The 22,341-nt window shown below is 57.5% G+C and overlaps 2 protein-coding genes across 4 annotated transcripts in view; one reads left to right on the forward strand and one right to left on the reverse strand.

The window, feature by feature from the left end:
• Window positions 1-22,341, forward strand: part of CACNA1S (calcium voltage-gated channel subunit alpha1 S) — a 63,218-nt gene that overhangs the window by 10,305 nt on the left and 30,572 nt on the right. For all 3 annotated transcript variants that reach the window (XM_082450184.1, XM_082450183.1, XM_082450185.1), the window contains exons 3-16: window positions 4,625-4,764; window positions 6,858-7,000; window positions 7,138-7,290; window positions 9,552-9,757; window positions 11,044-11,147; window positions 12,805-12,950; window positions 13,375-13,456; window positions 15,247-15,407; window positions 17,863-18,088; window positions 18,588-18,795; window positions 19,698-19,818; window positions 20,126-20,240; window positions 20,739-20,832; window positions 21,514-21,583. In XM_082450184.1, coding sequence (XP_082306310.1) covers window positions 4,625-4,764; window positions 6,858-7,000; window positions 7,138-7,290; window positions 9,552-9,757; window positions 11,044-11,147; window positions 12,805-12,950; window positions 13,375-13,456; window positions 15,247-15,407; window positions 17,863-18,088; window positions 18,588-18,795; window positions 19,698-19,818; window positions 20,126-20,240; window positions 20,739-20,832; window positions 21,514-21,583 — 1,969 coding nt within the window. The remainder of the gene's footprint in view (window positions 1-4,624; window positions 4,765-6,857; window positions 7,001-7,137; window positions 7,291-9,551; window positions 9,758-11,043; window positions 11,148-12,804; window positions 12,951-13,374; window positions 13,457-15,246; window positions 15,408-17,862; window positions 18,089-18,587; window positions 18,796-19,697; window positions 19,819-20,125; window positions 20,241-20,738; window positions 20,833-21,513; window positions 21,584-22,341) is intronic.
• Window positions 556-3,713, reverse strand: LOC309655248 (uncharacterized protein). The gene is made up of 3 exons (XM_082450241.1): window positions 2,509-3,713; window positions 1,731-1,926; window positions 556-1,303 (listed from the first exon to the last, which is right to left on the reverse strand). The coding sequence occupies exons 1-3, from the start codon at window positions 3,013-3,015 to the stop codon at window positions 939-941; spliced, it is 1,068 nt and encodes a 355-aa protein (XP_082306367.1). The 5' UTR covers window positions 3,016-3,713; the 3' UTR covers window positions 556-938.

The following is a 22,341-nucleotide window of genomic DNA, read 5'->3' on the forward strand; positions in this document are numbered from 1 at the left end:
CCCAGGCCAGCTGTCGGGCAAGCCCCGGTGCCTGGGGCAGGAGTGCAGCCCCTCTGCAGTCAGACAGGGAGACTGAGGCCGCGCAGGCCCCCTGGAGGGAGCCCAGCCCACTCCCACCCCCTCCCCACAGAGTCCGGGGCCTGCCAGGGCGGGTGAGCAGTCGGGCCAGGGTAGCTGACCCTCGGAGAGGGAGGACGCAGCCCGAAAATAGAGGCAGTGAGAGCGGGGGATGCAGCCTGAGTCCTGCTGCTTTCAGCCCAGGACTTTGGGAGGGTCTGGCTCCAGCGCCCCCAGAAGCAGGTGCAAGGCCTGTGGGTCAGGGTCACGTACCAGGCCCACCTCCGGCCAAGCGTGGCCCCAGGGGCCCAGTGAGAGGCCTGTCTGTGGAGGGACGTTTGGTAATTAAGGTCCTTCCTTCTAGGGAGCTGGTATCGGAGCCCTCGCCTCAGAGACAGACAGGCTTATGGTCCTCCCTTGAGGTCCGGGGGCCAGGGGGGACGGGGCCTGGGGTCTAGCGTCCCTTCTCAGGAATAGAGATGGCGAGGCCACATCTGCTTTTTTTTTTTTTTAATTTATTTATTTATTTATTTATTTATGGCTGTGTTGGGTCTTCGTTTCTGTGCGAGGGCTTTCTCTAGTTGTGGCAAGTGGGGGCCACTCTTCATCGCGGTGCGCGGGCCTCTCATTATCGCGGCCTCTCTTGTTGCGGAGCACAGGCTCCAGACGTGCAGGCTCAGTAATTGTGGCTCACAGGCCTAGCTGCTCCGCGGCATGTGGGATCTTCCCAGACCAGGGCTCGAACCCGTGTCCCCTGCACTGGCAGGCAGATTCTCAACCACTGTGCCACCAGAGAAGCCCCCACACCTGCTTTTGAGGTATGTGGCGGCAGAGGTTAAATTTTCCATTGTGTATTCGTTCAACAAACATTTCTGGAGCACCTACTGTGTGCCAGGCAGTACTGTGTACCCCAGAGCAGAGCTCTGCAGACAATCTGTGAGGCAAGACCAGTTTGTTGCTGTTAAATTGCTGTTAAGTTGCTGTGGGCTGACTAGCTGTCCTCCCACGCGGGACCATGTCACAGTCTGTGCCGTGTGGGACTCACAGCCCACGTTGGTCTGTGATTCACCCACGTGCTTGGAGGTTGTGGCACGTCGCTCTGGTTCCCAAGTGCTGCTTCTCAGAGCCTCTACGTCGCTCATCCCAGGGTGATGACAGTGGACCAGCGCCAGGGACACTGACACATCAGGCACCCACGTGGCCGGCGTGGTTCTAGACGCAGGTGACACAGCAAAGACTCTGGACTCTACATTCAGGTCGGGGGGGGGGGGACAGTCAAAGGAAAGAGAGAAACAGAGCATGGCAAGCAGTGACAGCTGCTGACAAAGACCCCAGGCAGGGGAAGAAGACAGCTGGGGGAGGGGAGGAGGGGTCCGGAGGGCCTCAGTGGCAACTTTGGAGTTGGGGTCCTAAAGAAAGAAGACAGCAGCCGTGGGGCTATCTGGGAAGGACCTTCCAGGCAGAGGGAACAGCAAGGGCGAAAGCCCTGAGCCCCAGAGATCTTCGGGGGTGGGAGGGGAGCCGTGCCCAGGGTGAACATTGGAATTGCCTGGTGGGCTGGGGGAGTCCCGCCGCAAGCCTCCCCTTAGCCACCACCAACAGAGACTCAGGGAAGCTGCCCACGGGTGCCCCTGGCCCCCGCACAACTCCCATTGCTGATGGGGGAACGTCACCTCTTCTGTCCTGTGGCAGAGAAACCAGGGGGACCGCCGCCCTTGGGGCCCCCGCTCGTGGTCTCGGGGGGCTGCAGTTTGGCGGAGGGTGGTGGAGAGCCGCACAACAGTACGGGGACTGCGGGACACACAGGAGGAGCTCGCCCTGGGGGCTCAGAGGGGTCTGGGCAGATGAGAGGTCTGCTGGGTGACGGACCTGGGGACACAGGCAGAGGGGCCGCTGTGAGCAGGGGCGCCGGGACCGGGGCAGCGGGAGAGCTGGGGCCTGGACGTCACACGGGGGCTGTCAAGGGGTCGTACAGGCCGGGGAGGCGTGGGGACACAGGCTGTGCGAGTTTGGGGGACAGGCCGGCCGGTGCAGAGTGCAGGCGGATCCAGCAAATGTTAGGGAGCAGAAAGGCCTGGGCTGGGTGGGTGGAGGTGCCCAGGGCAGAGCAACGGGAGGGGTCCGGAAAGACCCCAGGTGTCCCCACTGGGCAACTCAGTGCCATTGGCCAAGACAGAGACCCCTCGGAAGAGTGGGTTCTGGGGCAGGGAGTGTTTGGTCGGCTTAGAGGTGGGCCGGACGGAGCCCAGACAAGAACTTGGACCACAGGTCCGCGAGAACCAGTGCACGCGGTGTGGAAAGGCTGTCACCCCCCGAGCGTCGGGAGGGGCCCGGCGAGGCGGACGCTCCCACACGACGGTCTCCTGTCCTCCGCTGGTTCCGGCAGGGAGCAATCGCCATCTCTGTTTTACAGACGAGGAAACTGAGGTTCGCGGAGGCTTAGGAACTCACCCGAAGAAACAGAGCTGCTGAGAGAACCCCTATGCCAGAGACCCCCTGCTTCTCTCTGCCCGCTGGAGGGGGGCGCCTCAGGAAGCGGGGATGGGAGGGTGGGGGGTTGGGAAGGCTGATGACGTGGATCTTGGACAGACAGCCAGCGCCGCCCACGGCATCCAGGGAAAGGGCCCAGGCCAGAGGGGCTCGGGGGCCACCCAGTGTGACATCGGTGGCACAGTTTCTGTGACACAGGAAGGAACACGTCCCCCTGCCTCTCCTAGGGCGGGGGGATGGGGTGTGCGCATGCAGGGCTCCCACGCAGAGTGCTGTAATTCCAGGCGCTCCAGGGTCGGGCCGCGGAGCCTGAGGGACCCCATGGCCCTCGACAAGCTCCCTGGGAGCCAGGCGGCAGCAAGACAGGCAGGGGCAGGTGTGGGCAGCCCTCCCGGGTGCATGGCCGGCCGCCCGGCCTGTGAGCACGGCAACTATTTTGGGCCCTGTTTCCCCTCCCCTGAAGCCCATTTCTGCCTTGCCCCTGGGGTGGCAGCCACGTGGGCATTTAAACACTGACTCAGCTTCACTCTACTCCTCCTGCCTCTCTTCTAATGCTGTGTCTGCCTCCCGGGCAGCCTGCCCTGCGGGGGAATGGACCACCCCCCAGCCCTGCCGTGGCCATGCTGCACCCACCCCCTCGCAGGGGCCGCCCGGACGCCCTCGGCAGGGCCTCTCCGCTGAGCGATTGCCCCAATTCCCACCGGCGGCCCTACACAGGCCCTTGAATGGAACGGTGCTGCTTTGCATTCTAACCCTACCTTACCGTTTTCTGGAGGAAGGAGAAAGCTTTGGAATTACAAGTTGGTGGAAGGAATTAGGGTCCAGGTTAAGGAAAGCAGGCTTAGCCCATATATGCCTCAGTTTCCCCCTCAACATACAAAGGGAGATCTTGCTTTCAGGAAACTGCTCTGAATACCAAGTTGGGAGGGTTCTGGGACCAGATCCATAGCAATGAGCCGCTGGCGACCTCTTCCCTTGCTTTCCACATCTACCCACTCGGAAGTTAAAGTAAATTCTCTCCCAGGTCACTAGCGGTGTGGTCCCAATACAGCGATGGCTCTGTAGTGTGCTGGCCCGGTGGTGGCGGGCTTTCTGGGGTGGGTGTGGGTGACTGACGGTGACACGGGCTTGGGTTGTGAGATCCAGAGGACGGTGGTCCAGTTCTCTCTACGCGCTCCTGTGATCCTGCAGGGCTGCAGCCCGGTCCGGGGCGGGGCGGGCTTGGGGAGGGGGGTAGCTGGTGAGGGCGCGTGTGCAGAGCTCTCAGAAGCCGCCAGCCTGGCAGGGATGGCTGCAAGGACAGCGGTGTCAGCCTGGAGCTCTGACAGAGTGACCTGCTTCTTCAGAAATAGCTCTCTCCTGGGCCCAGAGGACAGGGAAGGGTGACCGGGCCAGGAAGGGGGGCTGAGAGAGCCGGCCTACAGGGCAAGGCCTTCTGCAGGGGACACTAAGCCGAAACCCTTGGCCTCCGACCTGTGGGGCCTCGTCCAGGCACAGTGACCCCCGACACCCACCCGGCGTGACGGTACTCGTGCCCTTTAACAGGCTGCCTGCAGCGGGTGTGTGCCGCTGGGGTGGGCCGGGGGGTTACAGAAAAGTGCATGAGAGGTAAGACCCTGACCAGCCAGGCAGGCCCAGCTGGAGTCCCGAGGAATGCCCCCCGCCTCCTACTGTGTGTGAGTCCTCAGGATGAGGGAGGAGAAAGCCGCCCAAACAGGAGCCAGCTGGGGGCCTTCACTCTGGGGGCTGCCCTGACCGTTCATTTATTCGTCCAGTTCTAGGCCTGAGAGGTGAAGTCATTAAAAAAAAAAATAGCACAAATCCCCACACCTCATGAAGTTTATACTGTAGTGAGTAAGATAGGAAATGAACCAGATGGAAATATATGTGGCATTTTCAGCTAGGGATCAGCTAAGAACACAAAATGGCAGAGGCAGCCTTGTGTGGCCCCCTGGGGAGGGACCACCCGCGGGAGGGAGGGAGCTGGTGGCGGGGGACGCGTGTGGATCAGGCCGCAGAGCAGCAGGGGCAGAGTGCGGAGGTAGGGGAGCCGTGGTGTGACTGCCTCTCCCCACAGGAGAAGCTGGAGTACTTCTTCCTCATCATCTTCTCCATCGAGGCCGCCATGAAGATCATCGCCTACGGCTTCCTGTTCCACCAGGACGCCTACCTGCGCAGCGGCTGGAACGTGCTGGACTTCGTCATCGTCTTCCTGGGGTGAGTGAGGCCTGGGTGGGGTGGCGTTGAGCTCAGCGGGCTGCCCGAGGGCCCGGAGGCAGGTGCAGCAGTGCAGGGGTGTGGGCCGGGGGCAGCGGGGGCGCCCACGGGTCACACACTCCCCAGCCAGTCACCGCCAGTCTCCTCATTCTCTCTCTTTTATTTATTTAATAAATTTATTTATTTATTTTATTTATTTTTGGCTGCGTTGGGTCTTCGTTGCTGCACGCGGGCTTTCTCTAGTTGCGGCGAGCGGGGGCTACTCTTCGTTGTGGTGCGCGGGCTTCTCATTGCGGTGGCTTCTCTTGTTGTGGAGCACGGGCTCTAGGCATGCAGGCTTCAGTAGTTGTGGCACACGGGCTCAGTAGTTGTGGCTCGCGGGCTCTAGAGCGCAGGCTCAGTAGTTGTGGCACATGGGCTTAGGTGCTCCATGGCATGCGAGATCTTCCCGGACCAGGACTCGAACCCGTGTCCCCTGCATTGGCAGGTGGATTCTGAACCACTGCGCCACCAGGGAATTCCCTCCTTATTCTCTTCACACAAAACTGGAAACGTGTGAGTGGCTCCAGTGCCCAGCAGTTTCTGGACGTTCATAAATTTCTCATGCTTTATTATCATCTATTCGTTTATTCCATGGACCCGTGTTGAGCACCTGTTATTTGCGTCCATGAGAACAGACGTTTAATAACCTGTATGAGCCTGCTTGGGCTGCCATAACAAGATGCCACAGACTGGGGGGCTGAGACCACAAAAATGTATTTTCTGACTGTTCTGGAGGCTGGAAGTCCAAGATCAAGGTGTGGCCAGGTCTGGATTCTCCTGAGGCCTCCCTCCTTGGCTTGCTGATGGCCACCTTCTCGCTGTGTCCCCACGTGGTCTTTCCTCCATCCACACGCACCCTTGGTGTGTGCCCAAGTTCCCTCTTCTTCCAAGGACACCAGTCCGATTGAATTAGGGCCCGCCTGAACAGCCTCGTTTTCACTGAATCACCGATTTAAAGGTCCTATTTCCAAATACTGCCACATTCTGAGGCCCCACAAGTTAGGGCTTCAACATATGAACTTGGAGTGGGGGGAACATGGTTGAGCCCATAACATAAGATTTGGTAGCCATGCCCTAATTATAACAGCAGCGTTTATCATACACTTACTATGTGCTTTACATGTACCATCTCATTTGATTCTCCCAACAATCCTCTTATTTTCTCCATTTAAGGAAAGTAAGGCACAGAGAAGTCAAGCAACCCACCCAAAGTCACACAGCCAGCCAGTGGCAGTGCCAGGATTTAAACCAAGGCACTGTTGCTCCAGAGACTGCTCTCTTAACCACTAGGCTACCCTTCCACTCAATAAAAATTATGTTGCTTATCTACTAATTGCCCAGTGCTGCTTTAGGCACAACAGGGAAAAGAGAATTCTGTGAATCAGCCTCTGCCCGTGACAGACCGCCTGGCTGGAGGCCACGAGCCTGTGCAGAACAAGGCCACACAGCGCACCGTTGTTTCACACGCGGTGCAGCCCGGGGGGTCCAGATGTCAACAGAAGGATTCATAAAGAAGGACCTGAAAAAAAAAAAAAAAAGAAGAAGGACCTGAGATAGACCTCAAAGGATAATGGCAATCTGAGTAAATTGAGAGCAGGAAGGACCATAAAGGGGCTTTGGCAGAAATGCAGGGAAGGAGAGCCCGAGGGAGAACCAGCTCCGGGCTCTCTGCTCCGCGTTCCCCCTTCCTCCGACCACGAGTGTGGGGCTGCTGGAACCCTCCACCCACCACGGGGTGTACTCGGCCCCCGGGCCTGACCGTAGCTGCCCGTGGCACCAGCATCTCAGCCCCCTTCAGGACCCAGAGGGGCCATCACAAATGGACCCAACACTCTTCTTACTGAGCCTGAACAGGGTCTCAGGATTTTTTCTAAAATCCCCCAGACGGGCGTCACCAGACCAGAGCTGGCGGCTGATGAACTGTACCTTCCCGCCTCCCCCCAGTCTTTCCACTGGTACCTTGAGCATGGATGGGACACAGGGCCCCTGCCCCCTGGGGCAGAGGCTTAGCTGACCGCGGGGCCGTCTTCTCTCCCTCTTCTCCTCCTCAGGGTCTTCACCGTGATTCTGGAGCAGGTCAACATCATCCAGAGCAACACGGCCCCCATGAGCAGCAAAGGCGCGGGCTTGGACGTCAAGGCTCTGAGGGCCTTCCGCGTGCTCAGACCGCTCCGGCTGGTGTCCGGGCTGCCCAGTGGGTGGCACAGCCCCTCCCCCTCGCCCCAGCTCTGGGCCCCCTCCTACCGTGGTGTCCCAGAGGCTCCGAGGGAGGGCCAGGAGACCAAGAGGGGGGCTAAGTCCTCCTTCTCCCCCTGCCCTCGCGCCCCGCAGGCCTGCAGGTGGTCCTCAACTCCATCTTCAAGGCCATGTTGCCCCTGTTCCACATCGCCCTGCTTGTGCTCTTCATGGTCACCATCTACGCCATCATCGGGCTGGAGCTGTTCAAGGGCAAGATGCACAAGACCTGCTACTTCATCGGGACGGGTGAGCCTCCCGGGCCGGGCTGTCGGGAAGGTCTGGGGACGTCTCGGGACGGGGATTCACCCAGCCGTGGAGAAGCCCCAGGACTAGGTCGTTGCTTCCGCCACCCGCTGACCTTGGGGATGGGTTTCTCCTGGACAAGGGAGATTGGGGGGGGGAAACAGCTCTGCTGGGGTCAGGGGGCAAGGGGAGTGAGCGGTCAGGTTCTTGCTCTGAAGCACCCCTGCCCCAGATAAGGCTGGTGTCCTTAGGCTTTCTGGCCGCTTGTGGATTGAGATGTAGGCTCAAGATCAGCCCGAATTTCTGTCTGTACTTGCCTTGTAGCTGGAGTCTTAGCTTTAGTCCAGGGCCCACAGGGTGGGGTCTGAATGGGACTCAGAAAGCACCGGAAGGCCAAATGGCCCGTGGTCAGAGATAAGCTACCTTGGGGCCTGGATGAACTTGAGCTATACCTTCTAAGCCAGCATCTCTCAAACTGCTTGCTCTCAGGACCCCTTTGGGGGATTTCCCTGGTGGTCCAGTGGTTAAGACCCCACGTTTTTACTGCCGAGGGCGTGGGTTCAATCCCTGGTCAGGGAACTTAGATCCTGCATGCCGTGTGGCCAAAAAAAAAATATTTAATTAAAAAAGAAAAAAAGGACCCCTTTTCACTCTTCAAAATTATTGAGGGTCCCAAAGAGTTTTTCTTTATATAGATTTTGTCTGTTGATGTGTACGGTGTTAGGAATGAAAACCGAGAAAAATGTCATAGTATTCATTTATTAATTCATTTTAAAAAGAACAGTAATAGACCACTTACATACTAATGTAAATAATATACTTTTTTCAAAGTTGAAAAAAATTATTGAAAAATAACTTTATTTTCCCAAACCAAACCAAAAATGTTTGGCGAGAAGAGTGGTACCGTTTTACATGTTCTCTGGACCTCTTTACTGACCTGGCTTAGTGGATGTCGGCCAAGTTCTCCCATCGCGGCATTCGGTCTGTTGCGACATCACATGTCACGTGGGATCTGGAAAACTCCGCCCCTACATCTGTTCAAAGAATGAGAAACGAGGGGGCACATAGAGTCTGGGCATTTTTATGAAAGGATGGACCACACTCCTGGGTCCCTGCTCTCAGGTGGCAGCGGTTTGCTGGTCCTCAGCCTCCCCGGGCCGAGGGCCGCTGACACTGGGGATGCGGGGACAGGACCCGGCACAAGACAGTGGTGACCTCTGTTAGGACGAGCCTCTAACTCGGCGGCGGAGACCTGCAGAGTCTCGGGGGACCCTCCCCACTTCCCTGCGCTCCCCCAAGGGGACAGGCAACCCAGCTCCAACGACAGCTCTCACAGCGTTTTCGCTGGTCCTGTTCCTAATCGGCCCCATCTCAGCCTCCTCCTGCCCCCATAAAAATCTCCATCCTCTCATAGGCATTAGCAGGACAGAGAGGAGGGGGCTTTCTAGCACAATCTTCAAACGAAATTCGAGGGTCTCGCCTGGTGTTCACACGAGTTCTTGACCAGTGCTGACCAGTAGCGCTACCAAGCCCCTCTGGGATGGGGGCTACCCAGCTTCGTGGGGCTGGGGACCACACGCCAAGCTCAGGACCATCTGTGCCCCCCGTCCCATCTCCTGAGGATTGAGCCCCGTGGTAACATGGTTAAGGAAGGCCACTCCATCTCTCACGATCTGACCTCTCTGAACACAAAAGGAGACCAAACCTACCCAGGGGAAAAGGGGACCCAGATGTCATCCAAATTGCAGGCTTTAGAGACAATAAGAGCACCATTCAGGGGCTCCCTGGATGCTAAGGCCTGCTGGGGACGCCCCCTAAGAGCAGACCCACCCCCAGTCTGCATGTCTGTCCAGCGCATCCCAGCATCGGGGCGCGTCCCCACTTCTGTATCCCAGACAGAGCTCTCAAGTCGGAGCGTGAGGCCCGGCCCACACCTCCGCCCCTGCCGGGCTGCTGCCTCCTTTTACAAAACTCTGTGGGGACAAACGATACGTCACATCTGCTTCATCAGGTGTAGTCCATAGAAGCCGCACCTCCGCTGAGGCCCTGGGCCTGAGCTCCTGCCTGCAGACGCCTGTATCCCTGTCCGTATCCTTGTAGCCGTATCCATATCCGTATCCGTGCCCTCAGCCCAGCTCCCCATGGTCTGCACCACACTCTCCCAGCAAGGCCGCCTCCCCGACTTTAACCTGATGTTGAGACCCGCACCCTGCTGCCCCCTTGCTGCCCCTTCGCCGGTGCTTACCACCCTCGCCTGCCCACAGACATCGTGGCCACGGTGGAGAACGAGAAGCCGTCGCCCTGTGCCCGGACGGGTTCAGGGCGCCCCTGCACCATCAACGGCAGCGAGTGCCGGGGCGGCTGGCCAGGCCCCAACCACGGCATCACCCACTTCGACAACTTCGGCTTCTCCATGCTCACCGTGTACCAGTGCATCACCATGGAGGGCTGGACCGACGTCCTCTACTGGGTGGGTCTGGGCCCGAGCCCGCCGGCTGTCTCCCCAACACAGGCTCGCCGGGAGCGGGTGGGGCCTGCCAGTCCCAGGCTGAGGGTCTGCTGCTTCTCCTCGCCCCTCCCCGGGGAGCCCTTCTGGGCCTCAGGTGTGTGTCCTAGCATCCTTGGAGGAGGCCGAGGTACCACCTGTGTCCACAGCCCCAAGAGCAGGTGAGGGATGGGAACCAGGAGCTCTGCGGGTTCTGGTCTCATCTCCTAACTTGCCCCTAAGCCTGGCTGTGAGTGACTTGCTCCTGATGGCCTGGAATGTCAGATTTCCTGAGGAAGGAAGGGCCCTTTGAGTCTCTCTTCTTGCTGCTGGTCAAGATTGCTTTCCCATAAAAATGTGATTGGATATCAGGTTCCTCGTCTATAAAATGAAAATACTAGCTCCATCATAGGGTGGTTATGATGGTTAGTGGGGCATTAACTGAATTACCACAGTGCGGGCACATAGTGCTGTAGAAGTTCTCTTGTTGGAGAAGGTTACTTGTTTGGTGTTACGAGAGTTAGGTTGCATTTCTTTTTTGATCCTCCAACGATGGGAGGCATTGATCCCATTTTCCGGATAAGGAAACCGAGGCTCAGAGACGTTCGATAACTTGGCCGCTGTTGGACTAGTGAGCGACACGGCCAAGAATTGACCTCTAACCATCCGGCTCCAACCCCGGAGCTCAGCCGCGGGGTGACACTGCCTATGGGGGACGATTGTAAACCCATCAAATGCTTTGCAAATGTAAAGGATTAGTGTGAGTAGCTCTCGTACACTCGGATTATGGGAGCCAATTATTAAACGTTTCAAAGGACGGTCACGCATGTTGTTTTGCCCGTGACCAGCCTGTGAGGAGGGAGCTCCCACATCAGCTCAGGGGGCAGATGGAACGATGCTCAGAGATGCTGGCGCCTCATCCAGGGTCACAGACGTGCTTCCTGAAGGAGCCGGCCAAGCGCGGGCCAAGGCTTTTTAGTGCTTCTTCCACTGTGAGAAATCTCGGTTGTAAAGAGGCCGACTGGAGGTGGCCGGCATGACAGGATCAGGCAGGGAGCCCGGGGGCTGGAGGGAGGCAGGGGTCAGTCCCACCGGCCAGGCAGCCATCAGCAAGGCCCAGTCCCAGGCCCTCAGGCTAGAAGAGGCTCCCTCTCTGGACCCAGATGGCCTCTCACCTTGCCCCCGGGGTCGGGTGCGGTGCGTGGGCCAGCTTGACAAGGGGGCCTAAGCCCTCACGTCGGGGATGGGGCTCACACCTGCGTCTGGACCAGGTCAACGATGCCATTGGGAACGAGTGGCCCTGGATCTACTTTGTCACCCTGATCCTGCTGGGCTCCTTCTTCATCCTCAACTTGGTGCTGGGTGTCCTGAGCGGGTAAGGGGCTCAAAGACAGCTGGGAGAGAGGGGAGGAAGAAGGGGGGGAGGCGGGGAAAGGAGGGGGCGGGGGAGGAGGGGAGGAAGTGGGCAGGGAGATGTGGCTTAGAACCCCCACTCATCCCTGGGTCCCCTTTAGCCAGGAGCATGCTCCCTGTTAGCCAGGAAGAGAACAGATGCAGGCAGGAGCCCCTCCAGTCTTCACCTTTCTCCCTTCTCCTCAAGCCCTCTCCCATCCTCGCTTCCTTCTGTCCACGTGAAGCCCCTGAGACCCCAGCCTCCTGTCCCTGGAGGTGCTTGGGCTGAATCTCGGCACTGAGCATGCCCTTCGGGCTAAGCACACAGACTCTGGAGCAAGAGTCCCAAGTTTAAACCCTTGCACTACTGCTTGGTGGCTGTGTGACCTTTGACTAATTACCTAACCTCTCTGTGCCTCATGAGCCACATCTGTCACATACGAATAATTTCAGTGCCTGTTTCACAGGGCTGTTGGGAGGATTAAATGAGTTAATACCTATAAAGGACTTAGAATGGAGGCCAGCACATCAGAAGTGCTAAGTACTCACGGTCGTTATTTCTCTGTGACGGCTCCACCCAGCTACGGTGGGCAGCCTGGAAGTGGCCATCAGCCCCGTTGTGCCTTGCCATCACCCGCCGCAGGAGCTTCCCTCCAGGCACTCCGGACATAGAATTCACGGGGTCCATGGACTAAAATAGGAAGAACTTGCCTTTATTTTTTCGAGTCTAACTGAGATGCAGCGCTTCCTTTCATGAAGTGGTACCAGCTCTGCCCACGACTTGTCCCAGCAGGAGTCCCTTGTCATATCACAGGTGTTGCAAATATTACTACTTCAAAATTATGACAGTTATTAGACTGCAGCTGATCTTGCTAGTTAATGATTCAATAAAGAAGCGTATATATTACTTTATCACCACTTTATAGTTCAACAGCTATGTTTTAACACATCGGTTCCTTTGTCAAGCTATGGTTTCATTTGGAGCATTTTACAGCATTGTTCTGAGGAGCGGCCCATAGGTTCACGGGACCCCCAAAGGGGCCAGGGCACAAAACGGTCAAGAACCCCTCCTGGACCCTGCCCTGGGCAGAGCTGAGGGTGCAGGCGGTGTGAGCCGACCCTGCTGCCCCCAGGCCACCCCTCAGAGCCCAGTGAGGACGGGGCTGGATTCCCCTCCTCACCCTGCTTGGGGCCAAGGGCTCCCTCTGCTGCTCTGAGCCCTCGCTGACCCTCGGGTCCTTTCCTTCCAGTGCTGCCCAGGAGCAGGTCCCCCAGGGCCTTAAGTCTGTAAGCAGAGCTAAATTCCTCAGGCAGCCTAAAGGGTCAGGGCAGCACGGAAAATCGGAGGGTCCATGGCAATTCTGTTAGGGCAATGGACAGTCATGGACCCTATGTCCAAGGTCACCCAAGACAAGGCGGGAGAAATGAGACGGGAGGAGAAGAAGGAACGAGGTAGGGGCCCTGGAGGGCGGGGCTGGTGATGGCAGAGAGGGCCGCCCCTCAGCCTCCCTAAAGGGCCCCGGACCCCAGGCAACACTGGGCCGGGGGGGGCACGTCCAGCCGCAGAACGGGCTCCCTCGCCCCAGGAAGCTCCATCCTTCCCACTGCGTTCTTCCTCCCCCGCCCCTGCTCCACTGCAGGGAATTCACCAAGGAGCGGGAGAAGGCCAAGTCCAGGGGAACCTTCCAGAAGCTGCGGGAGAAGCAGCAGCTGGACGAGGACTTCCGGGGCTACCTGAGCTGGATCACGCAGGGCGAGGTCATGGATGTGGACGACTTGAGAGAAGGTTGGAGTCACGGGCCGAGGTCGGCAGGCCCCCCCAGAGCTGCCCTCGCGGTCAGCTCCCACAGGGGCACCTCCACACCCTACCCCGCTGCAGCCCCAGGGGGCCCATCAGGCAGGAACGGCATCACCACTTTGCAGATAAGAAAACCCGGCCCCTAGGGGGCTAGCCTGACACCTTGCAATGGAGGCGGCCTGGTGTGCCCTGGGCCCTCCCGGAGCACAAAGTACCAAAGTGCTGCACTGCCCCTTGGTGATCCGCCCTCCCCGCCGATGCGGGCTCTCTAGGGCTCAGGAAAGCGCAGAGGGAAGGGTCCAGGCCCACCCAGGGTCGCTGTCACAGGTGTCCCCAGTCAGCGGGCCCTTTCCAGGTGTGTCCAGCCCAGAGCGGCCCGGAAGCCTGGCCAACTGTACCTGTCTGTCCCCAGGGAAGCTGGCTTTGGATGAAGGTGGCTCGGACACAGAGAGCCTGTACGAAATCGCAGGCTTGAACAAAGTCATCCAGTTTATGTGAGTATCTGCCCAGCTGCGGGTCCTCCCAGCCCGCAGCTCCCTGAGACGTGTAGTTAGACCCCGGTCACCGCCCTAGGTGGCTTTTGGGTCGCTTTCCCTTAGCGCAGTTGGAGGGCACTGGGCAGATGACCTATTTACTCACCACGTAAGGAAGAAGCTGGGAGCCGGTGGGGTAATTAGTCCTGGAAAGCTCTGCTCCAGAACGGGGAGTTAGCCTGTGAGCCCCATGAGCATTGCGGGCAGGGGGCTGGAGACAGGAAGCTGGAGAGGACCGTGTGTTTTGTCTGACTGGCTGCTTCCTTTTCCAAATTCATACATGACTGTGGTTTTGAAAGATCCAACAATAGAGAAATAACATCAAAGAAAAGATGAAGGCCTTCTCTGCCCTTCAAAGGGGTAGCCATGGTAACGGTTAGATTTGTATCCCTCTGAAGCCTCTTGTTCGCTTTCATTTCTCTTACACGCACACACACACCCCAGTTTTTTCTGGTTTTGTTTTCACTTATTACACGATCAGGTTTCTCATATTAACCACTGTCACCTCAGAAGCAAACACAGTGCCCAGCACACAGGAGGGCTCATTGGATAAATGAATACAATCCACACATAAACTAGTAACTGACGTTTTAAATTTAGAATTTTCTATCGAGGGCAATTTTATACAGACACAAACCTTTTTTTTTTTTTCTAAGACTTTCTTTTTTCAGAGCGGTTTCAGATTCACGGCAAAATTGAGCCGAAGGTGCCGAGATTGCCCACCTGCCCCTCCCCCAGCCACGCCCAGCGCCCCCCACCATCAACATCCCCAGCAGATGGTCCATTTGTTACAACTGATGAACCTGTATCGTCACCCCACGTGAATCGTTTACGTTGGGGCGCACTCTTGGTGTTGGACGTTCTGTGGGTTTGGGCAAACATATAATTATGCGTACCCACCGTTATAGTATCTATCATATAGAGTATTTTCACTGCCCTAAAAATCCTCTGTTTCTGCCTGTTCACACCCCACCTCCCACCCCTGGCAACCAACCACTGATCTTCCTGTCTCCACAGTCTTGCCTTTCCCAGAATGTCGTTTAATTGGACTCACACAGTGTGTGGTCTTCTCAGATCGTCTTTTTTTTACTTAGTGACGTGCATTTAAGGTCCCTCCACATCTTTGCAAGGTGTGATAGCTCACACACTGTCTTTTGATGTATCTTTGAATGTAAAATATTCCACAGTGTGCATATGTTGTAGTCTGTTTATGTAATCTGTCCAGTTTGGGGCAATACACACAGTGCCACAGGGAACCGTTGTGCATAAGGGTGAACGTTTCTGCCGGGCAGATTCCTAGAAACAGGCTTGCTGGGTCAAAGGGCGTGCAGGTTCTAACCTTGGCAAATGCTGCACAAAGGTCGATCTGACAGTGGAGGTGCCTTTCTGCGTACCCTCCCCTACACCAGATACGACCAATTTGTTAAAGAATTGCCTTTATGACGGGCAAAACGGGGCATGCCAGTGTTGCTTTAATTAAGGTGGAGACACATGGAGCCCTACTCTGCGCCGGGCATTGTCTCTAATTCCCCCCGAGGTCGGCATCATCACTATTCTCCTTTGAAAGGTGAAGACATTTGCTGTAAGAGGCAAGATTTGCAATCTGTCTCTGCAGCTCACGTCCTCGGCCCTCTCACGTGGCTGGAGGAGGGAGTGGGTGGTGAGACTAAGTGTGGCTGGAGCGGCCTGAAGGCGGCCTTGGGGAGGGGCTGGAGTAGCCCAACCTCAGCCCCGCCCCCCCACCTTCTCAGCCGACACTGGAGGCAGTGGAACCGCGTCTTCCGCTGGAAGTGCCACGATGCGGTGAAGTCCAGGGTCTTCTACTGGCTGGTCATCCTGATCGTCGCCCTCAACACCCTGTCGATTGCCTCGGAGCACCACCACCAACCTCTCTGGTTGACCCACCTGCAAGGTGAGACACGCGGCTGATGGCCAGTGCTGGCCAACGGCACCTCAGGTTTTGCAGAAGAAGTCAGTTAGATGTTGACATTGTTTTCTAGAAATTCTAGGCAGTGGTACCCTTTTCCTCGTGGCATTACCAGGGGCAATAACAGCAACAAGTTGGGGACGTTCCAGGTGCTCACCAGATGTCTGGGAAAATTATCACAAATACAGACACTGGACCTACAGATGACCAGTAATTGAGCACTTCATGTATCCAAGTTCAAGTTCTACTCCAGAAACAGTAATCTTTCACTAACTATGTATTACAAACATACTCTGTGTAAGGCCCAGAAAAGAACGCGGGGCACACGGAGAAGGCATGTACCTCTCTTGCCGCCAAGGAGCTTCCTGAGCCAGAAGAAAAGACAGATATTGATAAGTGATGTCACGTCAATATAGGGAGGGCAACAGTGGAGGTAAATATAAGGTAACAAGAGGAGGATTACAGAGGAGGGGAGGTTGGATAGTAGGAAGACACTATGTTTAAAATGATGCAAGAGGGAATTCCCTGGCGGTCCAGCAGTTAGGACTCAGCGCTTTCACTGCTGTGGCCCGGGTTCAGTCCCTGGTCAGGGAACTAAGATCCCGCAAGCCACGCAGTGTGGCCTAAAATAAAATAAAATAAAATAATGAAAGAGATAAAAGAAGGAAAATAGAAAAGAAGGTTGTCTTCTTCTATGGAAAGGAGATAGGAAACAATGTTACAGATCAGATGCATTCATGCATACATCCATCCATCCACCCATCCGTCCATCCATCTGTTCATCCATCCATCCATCCACCCATTCATCTATCTATCCATCCATTCATCCATCCATGCATCCATTCCTGCATCCGTCCATCCACCCATCCGTCCATCCATCTGTTCATCCATCCATCCATCCATCCAGGCATGCATCTATCCATCCATGCATCCATTCCTGCATCCGTCCATCCACCCATCCGTCCATCCATCTATTCATCCATCCATCCATCCAGGCAAGTATCTATCCATCCATGCATCCATTCCTTCATTCATGCATGCATCCATCCACCCATTCATCTATCTATCCATCCATTCATCCATCCATGCATCCATTCCTGCATCCATCCATCCATCCATCCATTCATCCATCCATCCATCCAGGCAAGTATCTATCCATCCATGCATCCATTCCTTCATTCATGCATGCATCCATCCATCCACCCATCCATCCATCCATCCATCCATCCATCTATTCATCCATCCATCCATCCAGGCAAGCATCTATCCATCCATGCATCCATTCCTTCATTCATGCATGCATCCATCCACCCATTCATCTATCTATCCATCCATTCATCCATCCATCCATCTATTCATCCATCCATCCACCCATTCATCTATCTATCCATCCATCCATCCATCCATGCATCCATTCCTGCATCCATCCATCCATCCATTTATTCCTTGCAACCAATCTTCCTGAGAGCCCCTTGAATGTGCCAAGCATTGTCAATGCACTGTCAATGACCAAATGTGGACAAGATGTGAACAGTGCCCAAGAAGAGGAGTCAGGGATGAATTTGAGGTTCCTGGCCTATGCAGATAGATGGATGGCAGTGCCACTTGCTGAGATGGGGAGGACAGTCAGTGATCACGTATTTTGGGGGGATGGGGGAGGACGGGCAGTACCTATCAGCTTAGACTTGAGCATGTTGAGTTTGAGGTGCCTCCGAGACATCCCAGTGAGATGTTGAGGAGACAGATGGAAAGTAGGTCTGGGACTCAAGTGGAGAAGTCTGGGTTGAAGAGTCAAAATCCGGAGTCATTGGCAGGCATGGCAATCGAAGCTGTGGTCTTAGAAGACATCACCAGATCCCCAGAGGATGGTGTGTACTCGTGTGCACAGCTCAAGTCCAACACTCAGGGGTGAGGTAGGGGTGCATCTGCAGAGAAGGTGCAGGAGAAACAGGAGAAGCAGGAGAAATGCAGAAGGATGTGGGGTCCTGGAAGCCAAGGAAAGAGAACATTTGAAAAAAGCAAGAGAGGACTTCCCTGGCGGTCCAGCGGTTAGGACTCTGCACTTCCACTGCAGGGGGCACGGGTTCGATCCCTGTTCAGGGAACTCAGATCCCGCCAGTTTAAAAAAAAAAAAAAAAAAGCAAGAGGCTGATCAACAGTGTCAGTGCTTCTGGGAGATCAGGGAAATGGGGTTAAAATGCTCATGGGTTGATCGGTGGAGTGAGGAGGGTGGACCTGCTGAACACAGGGTCGTTTAGTTTTTTAGAAATCTAGATTGTGTTCCTTCAGTGGTGAAAATTCACCAGGTTTTCCTGGATCTGGAGGGCAGGGAAAGGAAGATGCCCTGAAAATGCAGGGAGGGTGTCCACGGTGGAGGGCTTGGCCAAGGCAGGCAGGGCAGGGAGGAGAGTGACCCTGAGCTGCGTGGCCCACCCTGCAGACGTCGCCAACCGGGTGCTACTGGCCCTGTTCACCGTGGAGATGCTGATGAAGATGTACGGGCTGGGCCTGCGCCAGTACTTCATGTCCATCTTCAACCGCTTCGACTGCTTCGTGGTGTGCAGCGGCCTCCTGGAGATCCTGCTGGTGGAGTCGGGAGCCATGACGCCCCTCGGCATCTCCGTGCTGCGCTGCATCCGCCTCCTCAGGATCTTCAAGATCACCAAGTGAGCGCCCGCCTGCCCTCACTGCCCCAGCCTGCGCCTCTGCAGGAGAAAGCGCCTTCCCCCTTCCACCTCGGGCCTCTCCTCTCTTCTTACCTCTCACCGTTGTCTGTGGTGCGGAAAAGAGGGAAGAAAGGGGAAAAGAAGAGCCTGGGAGCGGGAGGGAGGAAAGGAAGACGGAAGGGGAGGAGGAGAAGGGGGGTGAGGAAGGAGGGCAGAGAAGGGGGCAGTGGTGGGACGGCCGCCTGGGCCGGGGCTGCACGGGAAGGAGTGGTCCTCACCCCCATGGGGTTCAGAGTCTAGTGGTGGCACCAGCAGCTAAACGGCCGTCCTACTAACAGAATGAAATAACAGACCAAGATCTGTGCTCTGGCGGAGGGAGGCTGGGTGTGCAGCCCGGATCCAGGCAGCCCTGCCGGCCCCCCGCATCCCACCAGCCCCCAGCCTCCCCCAAGCCGCCCCGACTGCAGGGACGCCAGTGGGGGCTGCCCGTCTCCTCCAGGTACTGGACGTCTCTGAGCAACCTGGTGGCCTCGCTGCTCAACTCCATCCGCTCCATCGCCTCCCTGCTGCTGCTGCTCTTCCTCTTCATCATCATCTTCGCCCTCCTGGGCATGCAGCTCTTCGGGGGCAGGTACAACTTTGAGGACACGGAGGTGCGGCGCAGCAACTTCGACAACTTCCCGCAGGCCCTCATCAGCGTCTTCCAGGTAGGCTAAAGCCCGCTGCCTGCCACTGGAGATCGGGCATCACCTCCTCCAGGAAGCCTTCCCTGATCTGACGTCACCCTCCGGGCCCCCGCATCCCCTCCAGGCCATAGTCGCCTGTCTCCTCCACGCTCTGGAGGCTGGGCGCTGTGCCCAGTGTGTCCTGTGTGTCTTCGTCCCTTCGCCCAGCAGAGCCCTGGCCCACAGTAGGGCAGCAGTTAATGAGTGAAGGAGTTGGGAGCGCAGGGAGCTTTCTCTCCCACGTGCTACTAGAATCTCTGAGCGCAAGGTCAGACAAGGTGGGCTGTCCCTCCCCAAGGCTGCAAAAGCCCCAGAGGATCACAAGCCACTTCCCACTGCGGGGACATGGCTTGGCCACCGCTCACTAAAGCCACGGCTGGCCTCCGGAACGAGCTGCCTGAGCGCAGAGCGGACACACGTTCCTCTCTGTCGGGCCAGTACTCAGGGACGCCACCTCGGTATTGCCAGTGGGAAGGGCAGTTGTGGCAACCGGCCGGCCCTACACATGGTGTCACCCTTGTTCTTTCATTCACCCCACTGGCTGGTCGGGCATCCTGCCTTTCAAGGCACCTGACATTTCATACTCTTTCTGGGGGCTGGAAAGGCAAGGGGTCCAGTGTGGGCAACACAGCTAAGCCTGGGCCTTAGGAACAGAGCTCGTGGAAGCCTTGATGCCACAATCAAGCTCCTTGGCCCCGAAGAGCCAACGATAAGGTTTTCGACCCCTGGAAGAGGTTCAGGAGAGCAGGGACTTTCACCCTGGGCCGTGGTTGAAGAGAGAGGACAGGTCTGGGGGCAGAGTTGGAAGGGGACTTTTGGACAATGCAGTCTCTAGAGAAGACCCTCAAGTCCCTCTGTGTCGCCCACCCTCCCTCCCCTTCCAGGTGCTGACAGGTGAGGACTGGAATTCCGTGATGTACAACGGGATCTTGGCCTACGGCGGCCCGACCTATCCCGGGGTGCTTGTCTGCATCTATTTCATCATCCTGTTCGTCTGCGGCAACTGTATCCCCCCAGACGCAGGGCACAGAAAAGAGCCTGGGGAGGGGGCTTGGGCGTAAAGCGGGGTCAGGGTGCCCAGGCCTTCTGCTGGGGTGGAGAGGTGGGACAAAGCAGGTAGCAGTGCGGGTATAGCTGTAGGACATTTCCTTCCGGCGGGAGGTTAGAGGAACACAGGGTGACTGGTGACAGGTGGGAGGAATCAGTCCCAGAAAGATGGGGAGCCTGGAGCACAGGAGGAGGCAGGTCCTGCCAAGCCCACCCCCAGAGGCGTCCCTCCCCACCGCCCGAGCTCCTTAGCGGGCCGCCCCAGACATCCTGCTCAACGTCTTCCTGGCCATCGCGGTAGACAACCTGGCGGAGGCGGAGAGCCTGACTTCGGCCCAGAAAGCCAAGGCTGAGGAGCGGAGACGCAGGAAGATGTCCAAGTGAGTGGGGCGCGCCCAGCAGGAGGGACACGCAGGGCTCCGCCCGCTCTGGGCAAGGGGCTCCCTGGGGAGCAGAGGCCAAACCACTGTGACGCCTGCCCCAGCGGCTGATGGCTGAGTCTCTGAGGTCCCCGGGGCAGGGCTGGAGGCAAGTCGGCAGGCAGGCTGGGCCTCCGCCCTGTCACCAGGCTTCCTGGAGGGAGTCCCTTCCCTCTGCTGAGCCTCCGGCACCTGAGAGTTTGCTGTTTAACCCTCTGCGGCCTCGGCCCCTGGGCCTGGCTGACACTGAGCTTGCGCGGTCTCGGGCGGACGGGCCGCCCGTCCTGCTCCCTGCACTGCTGCAGGCGGGCCGCCCATCCTGCTCCCTCGTTGCGGAGGGAGGATGCGATGCGCCCGGCCCGTGGGCGGGGTCAGCCTGCAGTGTCCTCAGGCTGGGCGCGTCCCCCAGAAACTTCCAGTTGGGCCTCCACCTTGGGCTTTCTTGGTGTTCCAACCCAGGGGGCTCCCAGACAAGTCAGAGGAGGAGAAGTCGACAGTGGCCAAGAAGCTGGAGCAGAAACCCAAGGGGGAGGGCATCCCCACCACGGCCAAGGTGAGCCCGTCACGGGGGCGCTCTCAGGGGCCGCACAGGGAGGGGCCTCTGAGAGTCCCCTGTTCGCCTGGTGCCTTAGGGTGCTGGGGGGCAGGGGGAGGCAGGAGAGGGGCTGTCTGCCTTGGTATCAGCCAGCTGAGGGCACCAGCCAGCTGAGGGCAGCTCCGTCTCAGGGAATCCTTTGCACTGAGGACACAGACGCCCCGATCCAGGAACCAGACTTCCTTTGAGTCCCAGCTTTCCACCCCAGTCAGGGTGTCCCCCTCCCCACAGAGCTGCCCAGACCAGCCTCCCCCCGTTCCTAGCCCTGCCCCGCCTGTCAGCCTGGCCCTGCTCAGCCTTCCTGGAGCCAAGGAAGCAGAGCTCAGAGGGGCAGGAACTGGCCCCCAGAGCAGGGGTCCTGGCCTGGGGAAATCCACTCTCTTCTCGAGAACTAAGCAGGGGTGAGGGGCTCAGGCTCAGACGGGCTGGGGTCCTGGTAGCTTGGGCGGCCTGGCTGACCTTTCTGGGCCTGGCTTCTCCTTTGTAAGACGGGAATGACGTAATAGCACCCACTGCCTCACCCCGCCCCAAGCCACAGGGAGGCTTAGGTGAGCTGACACCCGCACGGCCCTCCAGTCGATGCGCATTAGGTGGGGACCACAGCTTGGATTTTCACCTTCATCGTGTTCCTTCCTCCAGCTGAAGATCGATGAGTTTGAATCCAATGTCAATGAGGTGAAGGACCCCTACCCGTCAGCCGACTTCCCAGGTAAGAGTCCTGGGACCCCGGGGCGGGTGTGCTGGGGTGACTTCTCCCCAGGGACGAGATCTCTCCTGTGTGTCCCCCTACCTGGACCCATCCACGAGGAGATCAGGACTCAGACATCCCTTGCGTACCTCGTATTGCAAATGAGCCGTCTGCCAGCCTGCCTCTCCCTACAATACACACAGTGGGAAAATGTACACATTTTATTTTCAATTAATTCAGCCAGTATTTACTGAGCACTGGCTGTGCGCTTCAGGGCTAAGGACCTGGTTTTCGAGGAGCCCAGAGCCTCGTGGGCACCCACGTCGTCTGTTCCAGCCCCTCCAGCCACACAGAACAGCTCACAGAGGGGGGTGTATCCGCCTGTGTGGTGCAGGAGATGGGCAGGCTGCTCACACCGTCCGTGTCCCGCAGGGGATGACCAGGAAGAAGATCTGCATGAAGGAGACCAGGGTGGAGGGGCGGGGGGTGGGTAGTGCACAGCCATGAACGCGCTACACGCGCCTCGCAGGTGCAGACAGCCTGTGGCTGCAGCGGGAACCCTCTTCGTCGGTGCCAAGGAGGGAACACTTGTAGGGAACACCCAAGCCGGTGAAGGTTAAAAGGCCACCTGGGAGAGGCTGGTGCCCAAGAGCTGTCGATCTCTCTTAGCTCCCTCCTGGGTCCTTCCAGCCCTGGGTCACTGGTGCGATTTCATGTCTATTTGTGGAATCAGCTGATTAGCATCTGTTTGCGCTCGTGAGTCTAAGCTCCAGGGGGGA

The sequence above is a fragment of the Balaenoptera physalus genome (genome assembly GCF_965194825.1).
Source record: "Balaenoptera physalus genome assembly, chromosome: 1".
NCBI classification, from domain to species: domain Eukaryota; kingdom Metazoa; phylum Chordata; class Mammalia; order Artiodactyla; family Balaenopteridae; genus Balaenoptera; species Balaenoptera physalus.

What these genes read in the sequence shown, in the direction of transcription:
- LOC309655248 (XM_082450241.1), bottom strand. Translation starts at nt 3,015, where the DNA reads ATGGGCTTCAGGGGAGGGGAAACAGGGCCCAAAATAGTTGCCGTGCTC. An exon ending in CAGCAGCTCTGTTTCTTCGG is followed by an intron (nt 1,927 to 2,508) that starts GTGAGTTCCTAA and finishes CTGTGTCCCCAG; the next exon opens with GTCCGTCACCCAGCAGACCT. An exon ending in TCTGCCACAGGACAGAAGAG is followed by an intron (nt 1,304 to 1,730) that starts GTGACGTTCCCC and finishes ACCTGAATGTAG; the next exon opens with AGTCCAGAGTCTTTGCTGTG.